Below are 23633 nucleotides of genomic sequence, written 5' to 3'. Positions count from 1 at the left end.
ACAGAGAGCTTGTAGGGATGAGACAATACAATCCTAGTGCAGGAGTTTAAATGCTTTAAGCAACCTCCAGATGGAAACTCACTACAACCTGCCGTCCATCATTGCCTTTCTCTTGCTACTGTTTTGCGTTATCCTGTTCCCCTCTCAGATCCAGTTTATATAAGTAATAACCCTAACAGGAAGATGGAAATGAGCTGAACACTTTGTCCAAAACTGAGTTTCTATATTTCACTGTATTATTGTATTATTTGTTTATGCCTTATGTTAGAATTTTTGGACATAATTTAACCCCTTAACCAAACTCCTTATATTTTGTTGACTTATTCTCAATTTGAAATGATTAAAAATAGACATTTACGATGATAGACACATCCAAACACTGCAGTTTTGTTACTCTTTTAGTATGCCCATTATACCAACAGGGATATACTGATAACATCTGTGACATAACTGCTCTGCTTGTCAGTGTAGATGCCAATTTTCCAATTTGCTATCATAGAAAACTGAAAATATTTATGTCTAAGAAGCTAGAAAAGAATTAATTTAAAAAATGACAACGATTTATCAAATTGTTGGCTAATGAATGAATCGACCTATAGTTTATAGGCACATTAATGCTGATAGATCTGTCTGTGAAGATATTTGTTTTGAGTTGTTTACTGATAACTGCTGGTTCAAATTTGTAAGCAGGCGGCATTTTTAAAAGTCTGTTTTAAACAAAACTTTGATTTACATTTCACATATCACTGTTTAATTAAAACTACAAACACTTTCGACATTCACATAGCGGAAAATCAAATAAACGATACAACAGTCAGGGTTAATTGAGGTAAACATTTAAGATATTTCAATAAAAACGTCAGTTAGCAGTTAGCTCTGTACGGACTTCAGAGAAATGAAACTAACGGTCGGAACGCGTCACTCCGACGTCACGCCGACAAAGAGACGTGGCACGCGGACGGTTTAAAGGAGCAGGGAGCCGTTGAGGGAGCGTCATCAGCCTCGTTCAGCAGGGGAGGAAGTCACAGATCACCGAGCTTAACATCAGCACATCAGCACATCTGGACACGGAGACATGGCGTCAAACAACGGCTCCGTCGGCAAATGGGAGGTGGTGAAGAAAGGGAAGAAGAACAACAGCGCGGCAGGAGCGAAGAACCCGAGCGAGAAGAAAGCCGGCAGCGGGGGACGGAAAGCTCTGGGAGAGTCCAACCTGCCGTCCAGACGTAAGTGAACACGGAGGGCCTCCTGTACGCTGCTCTCTGGCTCCCCGGCTCCCCGTTACCTTAAACAAACACTGTAGTTTCTACGCATACAGCCTTTGTTTAACATTCACTCCACGGCGTGTTAATAACGATAAAAGGTTACAATGGCTCCTGACTGTCTCATGATGTTCCCAAGCTAGCCCCTGTAGCATAGCATCGCGCAGTAACACTGACTTCCTGCGGTCGATTCCGTGTTGCCCCATTCAGGAGCTGACCAGTTTCTCTATAACGTTACTTCAGCTCCTCTGCTGACACGTTCATTTAAAAGTAACACCGTACAATCCTCTCCGGGCTGTGAGCTGTGGACACACGCAGTTAGCCTGCTAGCAGTGTGTCAGTCAGTGAGGGAGCTCGTCTCTGATGTTCACCACTGATGTGACCTTTATTTGTTCTGCTGCTCTTTAATGTATCTTCAGACTGGTGTTACTTTGTAGTTGCACCGTGAAACGTTTGGGTAATTAATTAGGGATTTCCACTGTGTTCTCTGGTCTCTTATCAGTGTGGTTATCCAATGTTTCCCCCTCTTTACGTGATTTATTAAAGGGTAATGCTGCCAGTAGTATTTATTATTCTTACTGTCAACAAATCTAATGAAAACAAATAACACTGAATTGACCACAGGCTGATATAACGAATTCCTTATTGTCCAGAAACTATTAAAAACCTACCATTGAACTGAATGACGTGTTACTTCATAATGATAAACACGGGACATTTACATGTCTCATAAAGGTTGTGCACTAAATGCTCTTATTTATTTTTTTTAACTTGCTACTGAACATAGTCCCCAGCAAATGCAGTATACGCTGCTTTGAATGAAACTTAGTGCGCAGTAGACAAACAGTAGAAACTGATTCAGCCTTTAAAGAGAGAGAAATAGGTTCCCTTTTTATTCTAAACCCGTCTTTGAAGCTTTTCGTCTTCAGTTGGAGTCAATGAGCAGTGACCTGGAAACACATTGCTGGTTTTGTTGACAATAATAATGTGTATATATATATAGCGTAAAGTTATCCTTTATGGAATAATAGTGGACAGTATAATTATATATACCTGAATTGAAGTTCTGCACATGCAGTGGGGGATTTTATATTTTGTCACACAGTAATATTTGGTTTTCTCTTGTAAATCAAAGTGAAGTTACAAAACTCTGCACAGTTCTACACAGTGAAGACTGGATTACAAACTGTAAAGAGGACAACTGGGGTCCCTGAAAGCTCCAGGCTTTAGCGTGCCTCAATCACTTTAAGCAAATTGACCACCACTGAAAGCACTAACGTTACATCAGCTGACATGATAAGGGCCTAACAGTGTGTCAGGGTTTATTGCCTGATTTTGAAGCCCTCTCTTGAAGAGTGTTAAAATCTAATTTCAAGATCTTCATTATCAGTTTTGTCCTTATATGTATTATAAGTAATTTGTCTTTAATCAAATTAGCATACAGCAAACCTGGGGCCAGGTAATATTCCAGTATAGAAAACCTACACACTGGATTGTTTGCTCCTTCTCCACAGGTGTGGCACTGACCTAAATAATGGGTGACAGAAAAGATAAGATCCCTCTAAAGAAAGATTAGATCTCACTCTGCCACTGCTATTTGTTTATGCACCATTGCTATCAGTGAATCAGCTCGTTCAAAGTCTGTCTGTGTGATCACAGTGACCGTGTCAGTGTTTAGGTTTTGTCTAAAATAAATGCCCTTCTCCTTTTTGTTTTATAAACTCTCTAACCACATAGTATTTAATCTAAATTGCTATTTGCAGTGTAACCAGGCTCATACTTTTCCCCTGAAGGTGTGCCTCAGCTTTACCAGGCTCTACAAATAATTACATGCTGATCTCTTAAACACGATCAATAATAATCAATTTATTCCCTTAAAAGGAATTCCAACACTTGAATCACAAGGCTATTGTGTTGAGTTTGTGGTTTCGGCGTTTGGCTTCAGGCTTTTGTATCTGTTAGAGCAGGCATCTTCACAAAGCAACACCAGGAAAGAAAAGTGTTACTTATAATGCCTGTTTCTGCTTGAAACCATCATTAAAAGGTGAGACTAGACTTATTTTAGGCACAGTCCTTCTTTTTAGATCACTTAATCGGACAAACGTGGAAAAATATAAGAGGTTTTCTGTAAAGTTTTCTTCAGGCTTTGCCCTGCAGTCTACAATGTCTGTATCACAGCTTTTTACATACATACCTTCACCTTGAGGTCATATTTAAGACAGCTGATGTGATATATATATATATATATATATATTGGACATGTGTCACATCATGTCTACACAAGTTATAGGATATCTAACAAGGGCTCTTCTTTCAACAGAAGTGATTATGTCAAGTCCAACATGTTTGGTTGATTTACATGCCACATACTTGGGTTACTTAATTGAAGGAGCAGTGCTTGAAATTAAATTTGTTCCTCAGTCTCCCGCAACATTCCCAAATTCTTTTAACTGTACCAGACGTGAAGTTGGTGACACTGTTATTGTGCTATGAACAGTTTTGTGTGTGTGATGTAGTGTAGAGCTTGTGCTGGTGCCATGTCACGTTTTTCAAGTTTGAATATCTAACAATTAAAATAATTTATATTCCATGACACATAAATGTAATAATTGTACTTGTGTTGATACATTTACATACATACAGAGTTTTCCTGGACACTTTATCTCGGTGTTAATTGTCCCTTTAAATTTGAATGCTGTTAACGCGGGTAAAAAAACAATACATCATCCCACCTGTTACTTACTTTTTTTTACTATTACTAATTACTAGATATTACGCTTTTTAAAATAGTCTTCTTTATCTAAGTTCCCTTTCCATTTAATAGAAATTGTAAATTCCAATCTGCTGTATACTAATGATGTCTGTAGAACAGTTTAATATCTGTATTGGCGTTAATTTGTCAGTCCTCCTTACAGTAAATACATAAAATACATAATCTTTTACGTCAAAATTCTTGTCTTGTTGGCGATCCCACAGTTATATAGAAAAACCGTGTGATCAGAGAAGCAAGACTTTGCTTTAGTCTGTTCTGCGTTGTTGAGAAGTGTCTGCATGTGGTTTGGTTCTGTATCTATATGTGAAGCATCCCGTCAGCTATTCTTCTGCTGGTGTGAGAGTCCGCTGGAGTCCACCCACCCTGTAAGAAGGCCTTGTTGGTTGCCTCTACTCAGATTACACCACACCACCAAGACCCTCTGCTTACAGACACCAAGGCTGACACTAAAACGAGTAGTTCTGTAAATTGAGATTTCAGACACCGATGGCTTTTGTAATATTGTATCATCACTGACATGTCACATCTACAGGTGAGTTTACATCCATTTGTTTTTGTGCATATTTTCAATTTGCCTACAAAAAAAACCTACAAAGTATTGCAAAAATATTTTTAGGCTAAAGTTGATGGACACAAAGTACAATGGACACGTAGATTAAACATGTGACTTGAATGTCCACTGAAGCTTCTGCTCCACTGGAGAGACGGAGAATTACAGCAGACAAAACATCAAGTCTTTTTTTGGATTTTGAATCCTTACCAGCTACAACTTTACTAAGTCGTAGTATTTATGCCAACATTTAAGGTGATGCCGAATCCAAATAACAAGATCGGTTGCACTCTACTGAAACTGATCCAATGAAGGTTTAGACATCATCATGACAACTTAATTTCAGCAGGTTAGGACCTACAGTCTATTACCAACCTATGATTACACAAAATCCTTCCCAAGTTTTCACTGAGTCAATTAATAGGAAAGAATGGGAATTGTTTTCATTAGTGTAAAATCACCTGAAAATAAGAATTATTGTGCTTTTGTTACCTTGGAATGAGCCTTTTTCATCTGCAGAGGGGACGGTTCATGTTTCTACAGTAGCTCAGAATGGACAAACCCTGGTTCAAAAACCCTGCTCTAGCCAGGAGCCTTTCATGTGTTTTGCAATTTAGCAGAAATTATAGTTTCATCTACACAGGTGGAAGGCTGGGTTGTATTCAAATGTTTCACACAGTTTAACATCTGCATGCCAGCCGCCACAAACATTAACAAAGTTTACATGTTTCCAATAAATGGATAATAAAATAACGGTGAACTCTTATCAGGTGTGCCCAAACAGTCTAAAAATGCATCATAATTCAGTCAGAATATTTAGACCAATGCGGAAAGTATAGTGTAATGCTATAAACTATAAATTCACTGCGCGAGCCGTACCGCTAGCAAACTATTGAGCGCTTTAAAAGTAATCTCAAAGTGAATTATAAACAAAAACACCGTGCAGTGTCTCATTTTCAAGGCAAAGATAAACCAATGTTCTCTATTAATTGTGCCCACCTCTAGTCCTGTCATCAACAAGTGTCAATTCATTTGTTATTAGTTATTGTCTCTCTGTGTCATCGGACATTTGGGTAAAGTTGTCTACATATTTCAAATATTCCTAGTCGAGTGGCCTCACTTGTTCTTTAACTGTATTTCACTGTAGCAGATGTCTTGTCATGTCAGGAGCTGCTGCTGGAAACGACCAGCTTCCTGACCGTTATGGATATTTGTTTTGTAATAATAGACATGGAAATCTGGTCAGGTTACCTCATTCCTCTTTTAGTGCTTCCTTCACTATTCAGGTAGTGCTTCGAGTAATGCTTACTAAGCAGAGACATTCATAGAGATGACAACTGGTTTCGGCGGTGAGGAAAAAAGACTCCGAAATGTTACTCATGACTTCAGTCTGTCTGTTTTATTATTATTATTTCAGTCCCAGTGAAGTGAATAATAGTCCTGACTTACCAATATTTGGATAAGAAGTTATGGCCCTAGAGTGAGACCTGAGCACTGAGACTGTGAAGTCTCTTTCTTATGCACAGTCCTGTGTTGTGCCGACACACGCAGACTCAATTTAGATTTAGATTTGTCAGCATCATGTACAGCTGAATGATCAGTGGACAACTGGTGACCTCTGTCAACGTGGATTCAGGTCTGTGGGTGGGTCTGACTGGGAGTCTTGAGTCCAGTCATGTGGGCTCATTGTTAAATTAAATATCTTTGCTGCATAAATTAGGAATTAGGATATTTAATATTAATAGTATGGATTTAAATTAGAGTTTTACTGGATAAAGCCAGCAATATTCAAGCCTGAGCCAATACCTCTGTGCCATAGACCTCCATTTTTGTCCAAAAACTATATAAAAAGCAAATTAATGAGCCATAGTTTTGCACTAGATGACGTGTTTTTTCATCATAATGAGCATGGACACTGTAGTTTATTTTGAGTCGATCCCACATACACTTTCCTGCTGCCACAAATACTCAGGCAAAATGTGTATTAATCTGCAGCTGAAAATGGACCCCAAAAAATGCACCATTTCCTGCTGTTTGAGTAGAACAAAAATGACAAAAATGGACTAAAAACGACTGTGCCCAGCTGTGTTAGGAAATGACTTCCTTTAAAGAAAAAAGAGTGAGAGCCACAGACTGCAAAGGGAAGTCAGAAAGTATCGACGGACTAACACATTGTTGGATTTGTTGACAATAATAATTGAAATATGTAGAATGATGTCAGCCTCATCCTTTCAGATGATTTTATATCCTGGGAATGAAAAATAAATGTTCTCTGGAATCCCCGAAAACTAAATAATAAATAGATAAAAACCAGATTGTTTTGATATTTAATATTAGTAAACACGGCTAAAATATCTGCTGTTCGCTAACCTCAATACACGTAGTATATTAGTATTGACCTTCAAAACTTTAAACTGGTCGAGCTCTGATATGAACTCAGTTGAAGTGGACACAGTTTGTTTACAAATGAGGTCTTAACAAGTAACACAGGGGAATATGTGAAGTGCTGATAATGCTTAACTCTGTTCCTTTGTGAACTGTAATGAGTGCTGCATGAATACTGTCTGGGATAATAACAACCCATTACGCAAGACGTAGAGGGAGGGTGGAACCACTGAATGTGAGGGGAGGAGGGAGCAACCGGCAAGGGGAATGCTGTGGTTTCATAGATTAACTTTCAGGACACCGAGTGAATGTAAGAAAGTGTTAGAGACCAAAGAAGTTTGAAAAGAGGCTTATATCCGCACAGAGGCGTGTCTAACCATTGCTGCCTTGTTTCTTTCAGCGCCCCTGAAGATGTCAGAGACCCTGTATGACGGCTTTGAGAAGATGGGAAAGAAACAGAACAAGGAGCAGGTTCCTCCACCAGCAGAACCTGAAAATAAGAAGCCCTCATCAAGTAAACCATCCAAGAAAGCACACTCCAGCAATACAGTCGCCCCCGCAACTCACAAGACCCTCGAGGAAGCCTTCAAAGCGGTGAGTAATGCACATGCCTCTCCACATTTTTAAAAAGAGAAATTGAGACGTTGAAGTTTGTTGACAATCTAAAGGCTTAAACAAAGCTGAACATTCTTATTTCTTTCTTAATGATTATTATGAAGATTCTGTGTGCACTTTTTGCCCTAAAACAACTTGTTTACTGCTTAATCTTAAGATTAAAACTGGTAATGTATCATTCTCAATAGCAGTGTAAAAATCTGTCTAGTGAATGGAAAGACAAAAAAAAAATGTTATAGGCTTTGTAGCTATAAATATCTTCATATAAACACACAAACAGTGCTGCATTGTGACAATCACATGCTGAAAGGCAGTCTCAGGTTTGCATAATGGATGTGTTGTTTCGGAGTATACAGCCTTAATGTTTTCTCTGTCTTGTTCTCTTTTTAGTTGGATGTTGGGGACCTGAAGCAGCAGTTGGCCCGCAGTCAGACCCTGTTTCCAGAAAATCCCTCAGTGTGGGTCAAAGACCTGGCAGGATACCTCAACCTCAATCTGACTGCGCCAGAGACTGAGCCCACACTCAGCAGCTATGCTCACGGTCAGTCAAAGTCAGACTTTAAGAAGGAAACACTGTGCATATTCAATATCCCTAACAAACTATAAGGTATTAAAAGTTTCTGCAGCTTATTTAATGTCCACTTTCATGTCTTTTTTTCCCCAGATTACCCGTACTGCCTTATAGGGAAAGAGCTGAAGGGCGTGATCAAAGGCCTCATTGGACGTTGCAGTGACTTTCTGCCAGATCTCCTCGACCACTGTGTTTATACGATGCTCAGGGAGCTGGACAGACAGTCAGGTACTGTAGGCACTGTGGACCAAGACCTAAGTGATGCATGAATGAGTGAAATTATTGTCACGCCACATCATCTCTCCCACATTTCATAACTGTTGTTTCCAATGTACATAGGTACTTTTACAAATGTGCAATTAAGTGACCAGAGTTTAAGCTTTACGTTTTAAGTCACCCAGCTCACTTCTGAAATTCAATTTGGTAATGCATCATGAAGTGGCATATGGAAAAGACACAGAGAGAAGTCGGTTGAGAAACAAAACTTTAGATGCTGCTGCTCTGTTGAAATGGTCAGTGACACAAAAAACAAACCTTGAAAAACACCCAACAGCTTTTCCCTCTCTGTTTTCAGGAGAACCTCTGCATGGCTACAGAGTTTGCATTCAGGCAATCCTACAGGACAAACCCAAAATAGCCACCCAAAACCTGCCAGAGGTGAGTGTGTGTCCTTGAGTCCTGCAGACAACTAGCAGATTACTGCTTCACTGCCCTTGTCTGCTCTGAATGTACTATTGCTTTCTTGTATGAAACCTGGTTATCTTCCCTATTTCCAACTCGGTTTCAGTGCTATTATCCAATACACTGGGCATTTGTCTTTTGCAATAAGCTTGCAACAATATGTAGTAATATCCTTTCCTTCCCTGTCTAGTATTTGGAGTTATTGCGGTCAGTCCAGAATCGTCCGGTGAAGTGTTTGACCATCATGTGGGCTCTTGGCCAAGCAGGATTTCATGACCTCAGCCAGGGACTAAGAGGTAAAAGACAGTCAAACACAACTACAAAGCATATACTCATAGCACATACTTTAGATATGTAGACACAGTATTTTATCATCCTCTGCAGAGAATTACTCATCTGTGTCTGTGTATCCCCTTTCTCCCACTTTCTCAACATTATGTGCAGACAGAAACTCTAGGTTGGGGGTTAATGAAGCAACAGTGCGCATTAGAGCAGTAACACTCTACTACTAATCTACTGACGGCCATCTGTGAGCTTAAACACATGGAAAGTTAAAAAAGCTTAGCTGCTGTGTCAGGTCTTTGCCTTTTTATTTGGTGAAGCTGTGAGGTGGGACACAGGTGGGTGTTTGTATGTGGGCATATTCTTGGAAAATTACATAACAAACCTCATCTGAAAAATAAGACGATTGAGTACCACTCAACTTGCCCAAGGCAAGAAAGTACACAGTTCAACTCATTCTGAAGCAGTTTGAAAAGTTACAAATGCAAAATGTTCTGCATATTATCTACATGTTGGGGTGTTTAATCAGAATAAACAGGATAGCTTCTCTAAAATGTTTATACTCTGATCTTGTTATCAAGAATTTAAAAGGCATTCAAGAGCTTCCTGTCTGAGCCCCAGGCTTTAATTTGATTAGACTTGGCAAATGTGCACAACTTGAAATGTTTCCAGTGCGATATGCAATGGATGTGGGGAATCTGAATCTGAGTGCATTTAACATTACAGACTAATAACAGTGAAGAATCTGAATAATACACAGAAGATATTCCTGCAGAGCTCATTTATGCTTATTTAGTTTTCACCAGTTTAGTTAACTTTGTGTTTGTTGTTTCATCCTGTTCCTTAAATAATTAAGCAGGCAAGAACAAAAGCCTTGTTTTGCTGCTGCGATGGCTCTGGGCCAACTGTTGACTCATTTGATGCCAGAACTAAAAGTTCCTGTGTGATGAATCAAGTTCTTTATTTGTGTTTCAGTGTGGCTAGGTATCATGCTTCCTGTGCTGGGAGTGAAGTCCTTGTCTTCATATGCCATTGCATATCTGGAGAGACTTCTCTTGTAAGTCTTTCTGAGAATTATGTGACTTTTTTTTTTATTTGGGTAAAAAAATCCACTTGCATTCCATTTGAAAAATGTAGGTAAACGCTTGAATTACTATCGTGATGGTTCCTGGTCTTGTCTTCCTTTTGAATTAATTGCAGGAGGAGGAGGAGTAGTAGTATTAGTTATGTATGTGTTTGAATATATATTCAACTATATCTTGACTCTTCAATTTGTGCTTCCTATCCTTCGTTTCCTAGACTTCATGCAAACCTGACAAAGGGATTTGGCATCATGGGTCCTAAAGAGTTCTTTCCTTTATTGGATTTTGCCTTCATGCCTAAGAATGCCCTGTCATCAAGGTAAATGTAATAAATTGCAAACACTGATTCAAATCACTCATTCATTGTTGAATAAACCCAATGTGTAAGTCATGACTGCATAGTGTAGGAGCAAGTGAGTGTGAAGAATTTAGTCTGGATGCTTAACCCCAAATTATGCCTAATCCAACAACCACAAGAAGTGACTTTGGGAAGAGAAGAGCAGAGTGACTGTGTGCACCGAAGCCATTGGTGGTCATTTAGGAAGATTATTGGGAATGTCATCTCTCTTTTAGAACTGGAACATTTTCAATTTGAGGGTTTTTATTTTTAATCCTTTGGAAAATTGTCCCATTGGACAATACTGTTTTTTCCATTTATATAGTTACCATTTGTCTGTAAGACTTTTTGGGTTTTCTGAATCTCGCTGATTTTGCAAATTATATAATGTTACTACATCGATTGTTTCCGTTATCTCCCTTTTGGATGTAAAAGCATTTTGTGTATACTTGCAGAGAACAAAGACCACTACTGTGGGAATGGGGGAATTAAATGCCTTTTTGAGTCTGGTGAAAACACAGTAATGTTGAAATGTTAGTCTGTTTACACAATTGAAGGCTGTGAAGTCCTCCTTTGTTCTCTGCAAGTTTGCTGTCCTTGAACTGAGAAGCACCTGATTCAGCTGCTTTTAGCTGGAAGACGTGCAGAAAACCCTGTTTCTACTACATTGTATGTGTACTTTTGAACACACTGATCACAGCTTAGTGCTGTTTTAAATGATCTTTACCTCCCAGTGACTGTTGCTGCCTTTGTGAAAAGTAATAAACCCATTTGTTTGTGTTCAGTCTGCAGGAGCAGCTGAGGCGTCTGTACCCTCGACTGAAGGTCCTTGCATTTGGAGCCAAACCCGAGAGCACATTACACACATACCTGCCATCATTTCTGTCCAGAGCCACACCACACTGTCCAGATGACATGAAGAGAGAGGTAAGACCCACACATGTACCCAGATACTACTGCTGCTACAGAAGCCTGAGTGTACTTTAGCTCAGTGCAGCAGCATGAATCATACTGATAAGTGACCTATCAACAGTTGGTCAGATTGTTATAACCTTATTATTGTGAGGTGACTTCATAAACAATCTAGATAGCATATTGGCAAATGGCCAAGGAAAATAAACTCTCAAACATTGTAGCAATCTTTATAACCATCCACTGGTGAACTGGTCAAATATTGCTGCTGACAAATAACAGCATTTCTTGGTCTGCTTCAACGGCATTTAATTTAACAGTAAAACATAGGATGTGGTCATGATCTGCTATCCCTATTGTTTGATCACTATAAAATTCAGCTGCACTCTAGGAGTTGAAAGAAGAAATGAATAGAATTTTTAATCAGAAATAAAATTAAGTTTTCTATCTCTCTCTTTCTTCCTCTTGTTTTTTTTTTTTGCAGCTGCTCAGCAGTATGACAGAGTGTTTGTGTGTGGATGTACAGAGTCTAGGAGTGTGGAGGCAGCTCTATACCAAACACTTACCCCAGTCCAGGTGAGTCATGCACATTGTTTTCCTTGAAACTGTGAGAAGTATTAAACAGCAATCCTCTGTGGCAAATGTATATGTCGTAGTTAAATTTCCACAGAAGTGAAATGCAATTGTATTTTAAAATGATATTTCTGGATTTCAACCATTTTACAGAGCTGACTGTTCCTCTCTCCTTTTTTCTTCTCCAGTTTGCTGTTGAACCATTTATTCAAGTCCTGGAATATCCTGCCACCAAAGGTACGACTCCTGGCATGAGGCTTGATAAACCAAGCTCCCTAGACATTTAATTAGAGCATTAGGGCATGTTTACACTCCTGCCAACACAGTGGGTTACGGCTTAATTCAGGCTCGGTGTGATTAAACAAGCAGACTTTAAGTTAAGAATAAAGGATAAATGTTCTGGAGAAGCGTAAACTCTCCTTTGTGGTATTTTAGATGATTGTGTGCTTCATTACTTGTGCTTTATTTTTCATCTTTAGCTCCGGAAGAACCTTGAAGAAACAATCCAGTCTTTCAGGGTGACGAATGAGGAGATGAGAGACACTGTTGAATCTCAGGACCTTCAGGAGTGCAATAACCTGTGCCAGGTGAGATTAAACAGTGATAATTGGTATTGGATTTAAATCAAGTAATGATTAAAACTAGTTTTCATTTTAAAATCCAGTGTAAAAGGTAAGCTGCTTCGTCCCAGGTTTGATTTAAGACAAACTTTTCAATCAAATGAAGCACTTACCTATTCCATATCTCATCTCATGGAGGCATAGATAGCCTTTTAATTGTAATTGTAATTAAGGAGTATAATAAAACGCATCAGGAACAATGAAAAGAGCATTTTTCCGCCCCTTTTATTTACCAGGCACCTCTAGAATACGAATGCACCAAACACTTAGATTGTCAAACACTAAAGTATACATTTGTATTTTGTCTCTGTAAAGTTTTTGCTCAGTATTTCCTTTTCTGTCTCCAGAATTTGCAGGTGAAGATGCGTGGCCGCGGGTTCCCCTGGTCCAAACTGCTCATGGTTCTGCTCGTGTTTGCTGCTGGCTTCATCGCTCATGACATCAGATCCCAAGGCTCCTTCGCAGGTCCCTCTGAGTCCTGTTTACTCACCACAGTCACTAGTCTTCTTGTGTGATTTTTGAGGTCTCACAATGTGTGTCGTGTGTTTCAGATTCCACCACAGCCAGGCATCTTCGCAACTCAGGGGTCACAGCGGTATCTCAGCAGGCCTGGAGCAAAATAACAGTCTACACCAAACAAGGCTTCAGGTACGACATTCATGCTTAACTCCTAACACATGTATGTGAGGCAAACCTTTGACCAATACACCTTATATTAGTAGCCTTCTCCTCTGACAAACTACCTGAATAACCATCCACTGTTTGCCAGATATTGGTAGAATTTGTTTCTGGCTCTTTTTTAGACTTTGCCTCTGTTGACCGTTGTACACTATCTGACCATCGGCCAGTCAAACCGAAGCATAAAAATAGCTCTTTATCAAGCTTGCTTCGGATTCACGTCCTGTATTCAAAGCAGTTTGTTCACTGTCTGCTTTACTGACTCAGTGTTAGCAGAAACATTTTCCAATGTCATGTTTTGAATCCACAGTTGTTTCCACTGACATTGACCCACCACAGCAAAATCTTTGTTGCCATATCTAAAAAAATCACAAGTAAACAAAACATTCCACAATCAGTCATCTGAGCCACTTCCTCCAAATATACGGTTGTTGTTGCTCCCAAGAAGAGGAAGAACGATAAAGGTGGTGCCTGGACAGATCATCAGAGTTTATAAAACTGCAATCTACATTAAAATGCATTTAGTACACTGGAGAGTATCCTACTGTAGGTTTTAACTATTTAAACATCTGCCAAACCTCCATTTTTAAAAAATATATAAAAATAACTACACTCAAATCATGCATGCTATTGTACAAATTGTCCACAAGTGTCAATGTACAACAGCAGTAATAGCAGTTACCTTTATGAACTCTCACCAGGGGTTAGGGTTGTTGTGTGCCATATAACTTTTTTTATGAATGGATGTGCTATATAATACTTACTGATTGTGCAAATACACTATTTAACTTGTGTTTGTATTGTGTGTTTTTGTATTATCTGCAGCTGGTTGGAGACAAACACTCCTCATTATTACTCTGAGTGTGTGCGGGTTGTGGGGCCACTAATGGAACAAGGCATGGAAAAGGCAAAAACAGCAGCCATCTTCATCTCTGAAAACACCACGCAGTTTATTCTCTGGGTCAAAGAAAAGACACCTCAGGCCATAGAATGGGTAAGACTGTGCATACATGGATGTAAAACTGTTTTAAGTGTTGATTTTATAGATTGAATTTGTTTTCTCTTGAATCAAAGAGTTGGAGCTAATAAGATGGAACTGGAAACATATTTTATGTCACTAATGTGGATTTTACCTCTGTGTATATTTGCTCAGGTGAACACCAACACTCCCGACAGCGTGTTCCAGGTGTTGGCGTATTTAAAGGAGCTTCTACTCTCCCTCCATCAGAACTACATCCGGCCAGCGTTAGCGTACATATCTGACCTATTACAACGAGCATGGACCAACCTACAGGACTCCTGCAAGTCAGTACCTTCAGGCATCCTTTCTCCTGGCTTTGTTTATTTTGTATCCCCACTTTTATGAATGTGAGCTGGTTGGATTACATTTTCATCTGCCGTTAAAAAGGGTGTCAGGAGCCGGCTGCACCAGCTGTTTGTAAGTTAAAACTTAACATAGTGTTTACTTAGTGGAGGTTTATATGTCAATGAATTAAACCAGTTATACAACGTAAACTAGTTCAATTGTATTTCAGAAACATAACACAACATACCTCAAATAACAAAATTGTATGACAATACATTTAAAGGTCCAGGGGTTTTGGACTGTTGGGCTATATGAAATTGTAATTGCCATATTTCTCCATTTTCTAGGTTAATTGAATAATGAAGAAAATAATCAGCACATTAATCAATAATTAAATAGTTTCTGCCCTAATTTATATAAAAAGATGTTTTAATAAATACATTTTGTTCTAGCTCGTGACCCCACTGGGACTTTTCAGCAACCTATTTCCAGCTTACTTTGGTCTTTACTAGCTTTCTCAAGTTTTAATGGTGCAGTCCACTTCAGTAAATCAGTATTTTAAATTAGGTTCTAGTAGTTACGAAGACCATGGGAATGGCTTTACGAATAACACTACAGTGATTGATTTACAAATAGCTGGTGCATCCCAAACTTGGTATCCAAATCAAAAAGTCAAAAGTTATTTTCTTAACCAGTACGTTTAAGAGCAAACTCTCAAACGTGCTTTCTTTGTTCTTCCTGCAGCGGCGAGGTGTCAGTATCGTGTCTGCAGGGCCACGCTTTGTCCTTCACCAATTCAACGTGGCAGCTGCTCCAACACACAACCTCGGCCATCAAGACGTGGGCTCAGGAGCTGCTGACGCGAGCATGATAACATCACAGATGCTGACTAATTTACAAACACAATATACACACATGGAGTTGATTTACACACACACACTGACCCAATCTATGGCTGCCTTTCAGTGCGTCGGCTCCCCTCTCAAGCCGTGATTGGACACTTTGGGGTCAGACAAACAAACTCTAACTCAAAAAGGACCCGTCTATCTCTTGTTTTGGCTAAATTTTGAAATCAGTTTGCTGTTGTATAGATGTTTTTTTTTTTTCTACCAATCCTTTTGTCACTGCTGGATGCAGAGGTCATTTCTCTCTCTCTATCCCTGAGTTTTCTACTGCAAATTTCAGCTGTTGCTTTAACCGTTTGGGTTAAACAAATTGTGTAATTTATAGAAAATGTGGGTTTGTAGATGATTTATAAACCATTTTTATTTAAAGATTATATATAGAAAAAAAGTGTTAAAAAACTTGGTAACAGGCAGGGAAAAGGCCAAAAAAAAACATATTCCAGACTTCTTCAAGCCACTGAAGCTAACTTCTGAAGGCTACTTCATCTCCTAGTCTTGGTCCAGTCGACTATGAGGGTCGGATCAGTTGCAGAATGGTCGAGTGTGTCAGACTCAGTAAACCTGTCCAGTGGGCAGCTCACAATGCAAAGCCTTCAAACAGAAAGATATTGCGGGGAAAGGGTCACATCTGCCGGTGGATTGACTTCTTCAGAAGATTTGGAGTGGACAGAATAACCCCGAAACAGAACACGAGGAGTCTCACATCGGTCTAAAAAGGTCCAGAACCAGAAGAAATGTACTTGCTGCCTGTCCTGCTCATCTTTTTGTCTCATCTTTGCTGCTTCATCCGTCTGCTGTTTCTCGTGCTTTTTCATTTGCCATCCTTGGCTCAACGCCTGAGCTAAAAGCAGCAATGCAGTTGTGTACTCATACTTGAAGGCTGATGACGTTCTGTGTGTGTGCGTGTGTGTTCCCGTGTGGATCAACAAGCTTATTCTCAATAATGAGATCACAATTAACCCTGTGCCAACATCCTCCTGTACGCTGAAATATGACTAAAAATAAACCCCCTCCTCTGGGCAAGGAAACTCCTTCTGACCAGCTGATTCACTAAGCCCTCCTTGTGGATGGTTGTTTGGATGGATATGGAAATGACTAATGTCTTACTTTGTAATGTAAATGATTTATAATAAAGACTTCAACCCCATTCACTGTTGATGGTTGGTTAATCTGTTTCTCTTAAGTTAGAGTGGTTGAGGAAACAATGTCACCACATTCATCGTCCGAAGTGGAACATTTTATTTTTAAATCTGCCAATAAAGAACATGTAACATGGTGGAAAGCTCCCGAACAGCTACTAAATAGACCTTGTTGATGACATAGATACCTGAAACTTTTCCCTCACTATTTTAGTGAAGAATTAAGTTTACATTTTGTTAAATTTCCAAACAATTAACTACCAATGGCCTCTGCTACACACCAGTTATCAGGCACAACAGCATTATTGCTTTATAACAGAATGATGTCAAATAAAGGTCGCAGAAAACTGAGACCAATTTGAGGAAAGGCTTAGAAGGGCACAAAAAAATAAACTGTACATCCAGGAATATAAATTTACATCCCCACAGGCAATGGGCTTGGAATAACAAAATGGGTGTAGTTTAATTAGACATTTGACCACTTAAGTAAGCAATCTAAAATAAGTTAGTTCCTGAATATTGAGCTTTATATTCATTGGCCTGGTAACTTGAGAGGACAGTGGAGGATTGAGAAGTCTGGGGCCCTAAACAAACGTAATCTAGGGCCACGTTGCCAGCCAGCGGCAATGACACAAGTGTTGACTTAAAAGGACAACCAGGGTCAGCGAGAATAAAATATTTTAATTTTTGAATTTTGAAAACCAACTTCTGATTTACAAACAAAATACAAGTTTGCCCCAAAAAAATAGTACCACTGTTTATAACCATGATTAACCTGAAAGTGAAAAAAGGAAGTCAGTTTGTGTATGGTTCGTTTTTTACAAGTTCATTTAGGCACTTATTTACTTGTTTGGTTGTGCTTCATCCCTTACGATAGTCAGTTGAAGGGAGGACTGGTAGAGTTCTAACACAAGACATCCTTAGTCGCTGGTTCAAATCCGGCCTCGAAGGAGGAAAACTCTTCGTCTTTAGGTGACAGAAACGCTATCTATACTAAGTGAAATTTTACTTACTTACTTTATTTCATCAGGTAAATATTTAAATTCTTGAAGGAAACTACAACACACACTCACTGACACACACATAGTACACACAGAAACACACTCATACACACACACGGGCCGTATCCTCTGTGGCTGATTTTTCTCTGGATGTTGCCGTTTGTAAATTCACCTCTTGATGTTTATTTAGCCTCTTAATAAATTCAATCTGAAACTTGATTTATTTTGTGTTCAAGCACTAAAACAGAGTTCAATGCAATTGTAGATCCAGGAGATCAAAAGCAGCACCAGCAGCAGCAGCACCCTCTGCTGTCTGTAAAGAGAAGTATAAAGCTTACAGCACCTGGTATTCCCAGGCGGTCTCCCATCCAAGTACAACCAGGCCCGACCCTGCTTAGCTTCCCGAGATCGGACGAGATCGGGCGTGTTCAGGGGTGGTATGGCCGTAAGCAAAGGTTGACTTCACAAAGAGCCTATTAAAAGTGCTGTAATATGATGTAGTCTTTATATTTTTATATGTAGATTGTTTCAAAACAAGACAAATCATTTTACAATAATATAAAATATCCATTATAATGCATATAATGCATGCCGAGTCCGGGGTTTTTTCCGCTCCGCACAACAATATCTGCTAGGTGACTCACACTGTGCCTCCTGCACGTTGGGCTGCGGTGGAACGTAAACACAGACAGACCAGCACAAAGGACACAAACTCACAGGGAAGTAGATAGCTTCGATCCAGCCACTTCAGCAACCAGTGATGGGTTGCTGCTATTGATGGGTAGGAATTCTTAACAAAAAACACACCCTTACCCTGTAAAATGAACAGGTTTTCTGGCGTTAGAAACATTTTCAGTTTAGTGTACAGTTCAAAAACATGAAAGCTTGCATTTGTACAGACTGGTGCATCTGCGCGTGTAATACCTAAACTTCACCACCAGATGTCAATGTACACCACAGAATCAACCACCATTTTATCTAATATATAGGCCTTTAAGTCAGTCAAATGATTCCGTGGGAGCTGAGAAAATGTTTACGTATTATCTTACACTATGCAGCAGTGTTGACATGTCCTTGTCATTTCCAGAGTGGCTCTTTACAGATGTTATTCCCAGAGGGAGACCTTTAAACAGAATCTGTTTATTTTGCCTGTGCTTGTGAGTAGATTTTGGTTTCCATCTTGTGTTTGTGTATTCAGTTCATTCACATATAGCAAAATGTTGACAATGTATGCAAGCATTGCAAACCATTCGTCACTTGCAAGCAGCTTTGGGTCATCACCCTTCTCATCAGTTGAAAGGTTTTCAGTTCCTCCCTCAACTCGTACATGTGAGCCAGCACTTTGCTGTCAGCTGTTTTTCTGTCGGATTAGAGTCTATGTGTATGTGAATGTGAGAATACATTCAAGACGTTTATTTATGTACCTACGATTTGATGACCAACTTAGTTCTGTATTGATTTATGCATTTACTGACTTGAACTCTCCCAAAATCAGGTCCCACCAAATCAATTCATTAACAGGGTGTGCAGGACAAAAATTCAACATGTCCTGATGAATGAAGTTTAGATATTATCCTGCAGTGGACAAGTGATAACAACAACAACAATAATAACAATAGTAGAATCAAATGAATTCCATCTAGACGGAAAGCTTACATATCATACAACAACACTGTCTTGAAAAATATCTGAACAACGTTCTGTGTACAGTGAAGAAGCAGCAGCCTCTGCTGTATGCTCAGAGAAATGAAAAAGCTTAGATAGAGATCGGGCATGTTCAGGGTGGTATAGCTGTAAGCAAGAGCTACACTGAAGAAGCAGCAGCTTCTGCCTTTTGCTAAGAGAAGAATCTCCCAGGCGGTCTCCCATCCAAGTACTAACCAGGCCCGACCCTGCTTGGCTTCCGAGATCGGACGAGATCGGGCGTGTTCAGGGTGGTATGGCCGTAAGCAAAGGTTGACTTCACAAAGAGGCTATTTAAAGGTGCTGTAATATGAGGTAGTCTTATATTTTATATGTAGATTGTTTCAAAACAAGACAAATCATTTTACAATAATATAAATATCCATTATAATGCATATAATGCATAGATAGAATAATGCTTAGATTAATTGAAAATGATTGTCTTTATCTAAACATTCATAGATCAATAATGTTTGGATGTATAAATATTCTGGAACAGAGCCAGGACAGTTCTGGTTTTACTCTCAGCATGCTACATGCTCCCATTAAGTTTTATTTTAATAAATAATCATTTTTAAGTTTTTTTATTCAGCTCTGTGGAAGTCACACCTGTATTGACTGTGCTTGGTAGGACTTCACACACACATATACACACACACACACACACACACACACACACACATTTAAGTTAAGATAAGAAATCCGAGGGACCCAGAATACTAACTGACTCTAGCCAATACTAGACCTGGATGCCTACTGTGACATACAAAAGACAACACAGTCATACCCGTAAGTTTGTGTGGGACCCTCCAACTCAAAGGATGTAGAAGAGTGAATATTCCTTCAAAACAGTAACAAATGAAGAGCTAACTGCTTGTGAACCATTAGCCTACTCAAATTTATAGTGTAGGTAATGATTAGTTAATAGATTAAGAAACAAGTGCTGAACGAATCAGGAACAACTTGATAATTGATGAATTGTAAATAAGTAGTTCCTCAATCATTCCTAATGAAGGACTATAGTAGATATTGATCAGTTACTAGAGAACCGACTGGGAGATCCTATATATTAATGAATTATTAGGTAATGATTAGTTCATGTTCATGTTCATATCTGTGAAACGATCATACTTACCACTTTATTAATCCAAACCAGATCAATTGCACAAAACTAGAAGCAACTCATCATTACTAAGTATTAGTTACTGTATTTGAGGTCCCTAAAAGTAAAGTGGTGCATCATACTGAGTGGTTACTGAGTACTGATTCATTACTTTGTCATTATTTTAGGATTAACGCAAGTGATTCCAATTTCCCCCTGGAAGTAGTGCTATAAAATGCCATGGAAAATGCAAACCCATCTCTGTCATGGTTTTCTTTTTTCTTTTCTTTTTTTAAATTGTCAGTTGCAGCTTTTGACAAAATGTAATTCTCATTCTACATAAAAATAAAAACTATTCAATTAAATAAATGATTTATAAATGTTCTGTTGATTACTGGGTATCTTATCTGAACTTAAATGTGTGCGTGTGGAAGTTCTGCCAAGCCCACTCAAATCAGGTGTGACTTCCACAGAATTGATACGAAACTTCACTGGAACACGTGGTGGCTGATATATTATAGATGTTGTAATGTTTGCTAACCAAATATGCCTGTATATATAACTAAATCATCCTGGGTGGGTGGCTTTGTGTCCTCTCCTTCAACTCCTGTTGTATTTAGGAATTTGTGAATAGAAAATCACTTAAATCAATCAATATGAACAGCCCAAGGGGGTTGGGAAACCCCCTGCCTTAACCAGCATAAGTAAAAACAATAATAAACTTTGGAAAAGAAAGTACATGTTTCGCGCTGTTGTGTCAACCTTTTTAAGTCACCCATTGTATTGCATTCTGTCTAAATAAAAAAATAAATAACCATCCTACCAGCAGATAAATGGGGAGTAACTGTCATTATACAGCAGGATATGAAACAAAAGTCATGTCAAGTTTAAATAAAGCTCAATATCACACATCACAAAACTGTCTCGAGGAACTTTACAGTCTGTACAGCATGTGTCATCTTATATCCTTAGACCCCTTCAGATAAGGAAGAACTCCACAAAAACCTGAGGGAAAAAATAGCATAATAATAATAATATAATAATACATTTTATTTATAATGCCCTTTTCATCAGAGGATCTCAAAGTGCTACAGGTTAGAAACAAAAAGCAGTTTTAAAAAATAATAATAATAATAATAATAACCAGAAGAAGAAAATAAGAAAAAGGAGAAAAGAATAAAAAATAAATAAAACATCTAAAAGGGACCAAAAGCTTTGCTAAAAAGAAATGTCTTAAGATCCTTTTTAAAACAAGTCAGTGGATTGTGGTCCCCAGGGTCTCAGGGTGTCAGGGAGGGCATTCGCATAAACCTCATGAAGAGCAACAGAGGAGGATCCCTTTTCCAGGACAGACACACATGCATAGATGTTGTTTGTACAGAATAAACCAAGACAGTAAAATTACAGTATTGGACACAATTATATATAGACTGTAAACATATATGAAGCATATGGATCTGGGATATTCTCATTGGTAGGACAGACATTAACTACCAGTACCAGTCTTTCAGATGAAGCATAAATTCTTGATAAATTCAAGTAGGATCCTACACAACAATACAAGGATAAGTTAGCTGTGATTCTAAAACAGTGGATGGAGAAACTAATCCCCCACAACCTTCAAAGGAAACTGTACCTGACAATGAAAAGCATGCATCTCAGACTGTGACACACAGTGATTGGGCAGGTGTGTGGAGATAAGAAAGTCAGCAAGATTTGAACTTCTCTATGAAGCTCTTTTTCATTCTTCTTCTTTCATTCAGCCTGTCATCACTTTTAGACTGTCCAAAAGTTATCCCAACTCACACCTCTCGGCAGGTTTCTTGCATTCCCAGGTGTTGTGGACTTTGTGAACAGCTGAACAACACTGCTGGAAAGAAATCATTGGGTCAGATCACCCAGATACAAGGGTTGTGCTTTGACACCATTTATTTCATGTACAAACCACATTTTTAACAACCATTACAAACTTTTGTAGCTAACTTGTACAAGGTTGGACATGGTATAAAATACCAAGATATTATGTTTTATCCAGATTATCAGCTGCATCATTTTGCTGTATTAAGATAGAAATGAGTCATGGGCGTAATATATACATAGCGGGCGTGGGCCAAGATAGTGATTGTGAATGTGATAAAAGGTAGTTTTGTTATTTTTTCTTCTGGACTGATAAAAGATTAACAAACCAATTTCTTTGGAAAATTACTCCTCAGTAATGATTACTCCATTTAGTGTTTGCACATTGAACCACAGCATCTGTATTCTCTATATAAATGCAGCTGACTGTTGGTTAGTACAACAGAATTCAGCAGATCAGTTGAACTCTTACTGCAGAAGCTTCACTGTCAGTAGACATGTAAGTGTTCAAAAATGTATTATTCTCTTGCTGTGGACGAAACATTTTTCTATTTCAGATCTTAATGAATACATTCAGTGTAAATTGTTTAAATGGGTGCATTCAGCATTCACATTCTGAATATGATTTATTTTTGATGTCATTATAGTGATCCACATTTGATTGTATTATATTGAAGCTTCCTTGAAATATCACAGTCATGCTTCTAATTTTATTTTGTTCACTCATAATCTTCTTTACTGTCTACAGTTACCAACAATGGCCAAATACATCACACACCTTGAATTGTCCCTTGATGCAGCTGAAGAGCCAAAGTTCCAATCAAAAGGCTTCAAGAAAATCAATGTCGATCTGAACAATGGGGCAGGAGGAAAGTCCATCCATCTCTGGTACAAAAAAGAAAGTGGCGCAGAACCAATCACCAGGATTCAATGCGCATTCAACAGGAAGATGGAAGATGGATTGATCGATGCAGGGTACCAAAAGGTCGTCGACTGGTTCATCATTTGGTACTTCCAAGGGCAAACAGAGTACGACATTCCCATAGTGGACATTGATGTCTCTACAGATGATGACAGTGCAGCCAGGATGTTTACCCTTGGCTGGGAGAGCACGTCCTTCCATCTGAAAATATTTGGAACCAGGTTCCACTTCTGGCTGAAGAGGGAGAAACCAACATACATCTGTGATGTCTCTGCCACTGAAACCAACACATCAGACGGAAGGTACTTCAAGGAAGGTTTCATCCGCATCGATGACGACATCAACAAGTCTGCAGGAGGATCAGATGTCTTCACCTGGTACCGTCAGACCACCGACC

The 23633-nt window shown here is 38.9% G+C and overlaps 2 protein-coding genes, 1 non-coding gene and 1 pseudogene across 3 annotated transcripts in view; 2 read left to right on the top strand and 2 right to left on the bottom strand.

Annotated features, from left to right (window-relative positions):
- Positions 1-963: 963 nt before the first annotated feature.
- On the top strand, positions 964-16679 carry tmem214 (transmembrane protein 214). The gene is made up of 17 exons (XM_035678102.1): positions 964-1226; positions 7371-7564; positions 7976-8126; positions 8250-8384; positions 8731-8813; positions 9028-9133; positions 10095-10176; positions 10419-10520; positions 11324-11465; positions 11935-12026; positions 12212-12260; positions 12503-12610; positions 12991-13108; positions 13195-13291; positions 14147-14315; positions 14475-14626; positions 15372-16679. The coding sequence occupies exons 1-17, from the start codon at positions 1076-1078 to the stop codon at positions 15496-15498; spliced, it is 2058 nt and encodes a 685-aa protein (XP_035533995.1). The 5' UTR covers positions 964-1075; the 3' UTR covers positions 15499-16679.
- A 1324-nt stretch (positions 16680-18003) lies between these two features.
- On the bottom strand, positions 18004-18123 carry LOC118341149. The gene has a single exon (XR_004797407.1). It is a non-coding gene; the product is annotated as a 5S ribosomal RNA (ribosomal RNA).
- A 1384-nt stretch (positions 18124-19507) lies between these two features.
- Positions 19508-19623, bottom strand: LOC118341156 (annotated as a pseudogene).
- A 3108-nt stretch (positions 19624-22731) lies between these two features.
- The window catches only part of LOC118340820, a 1405-nt gene continuing 503 nt past the window's right edge, over positions 22732-23633 (top strand). Inside the window, exons 1-2 of the mRNA XM_035678968.1 lie at positions 22732-22813; positions 23063-23633. The exon at positions 23063-23633 is cut by the window's right edge and continues 503 nt beyond it. Coding sequence (XP_035534861.1) covers positions 23072-23633 — 562 coding nt within the window. The 5' untranslated portion in view covers positions 22732-22813; positions 23063-23071. The remainder of the gene's footprint in view (positions 22814-23062) is intronic.

The sequence above is a fragment of the Morone saxatilis genome, unplaced genomic scaffold (assembly GCF_004916995.1).
Source record: "Morone saxatilis isolate NCDOM2014 unplaced genomic scaffold, NCSU_SB_2.0 Contig7, whole genome shotgun sequence".
Classification (NCBI taxonomy): Eukaryota; Metazoa; Chordata; class Actinopteri; family Moronidae; genus Morone; species Morone saxatilis.
This window is presented reverse-complemented; position numbering and strand designations above follow the sequence as displayed.

Excerpts from the sequence above, each read along its gene's own strand:
- tmem214 (XM_035678102.1), top strand. The coding sequence starts at position 1,076 with ATGGCGTCAAACAACGGCTCCGTCGGCAAATGGGAGGTGGTGAAGAAA. Across the intron at positions 8,814-9,027 it reads CCACCCAAAACCTGCCAGAG|TATTTGGAGTTATTGCGGTC; the intron begins GTGAGTGTGTGT and ends TTCCCTGTCTAG. Across the intron at positions 9,134-10,094 it reads CCTCAGCCAGGGACTAAGAG|TGTGGCTAGGTATCATGCTT; the intron begins GTAAAAGACAGT and ends TTTGTGTTTCAG.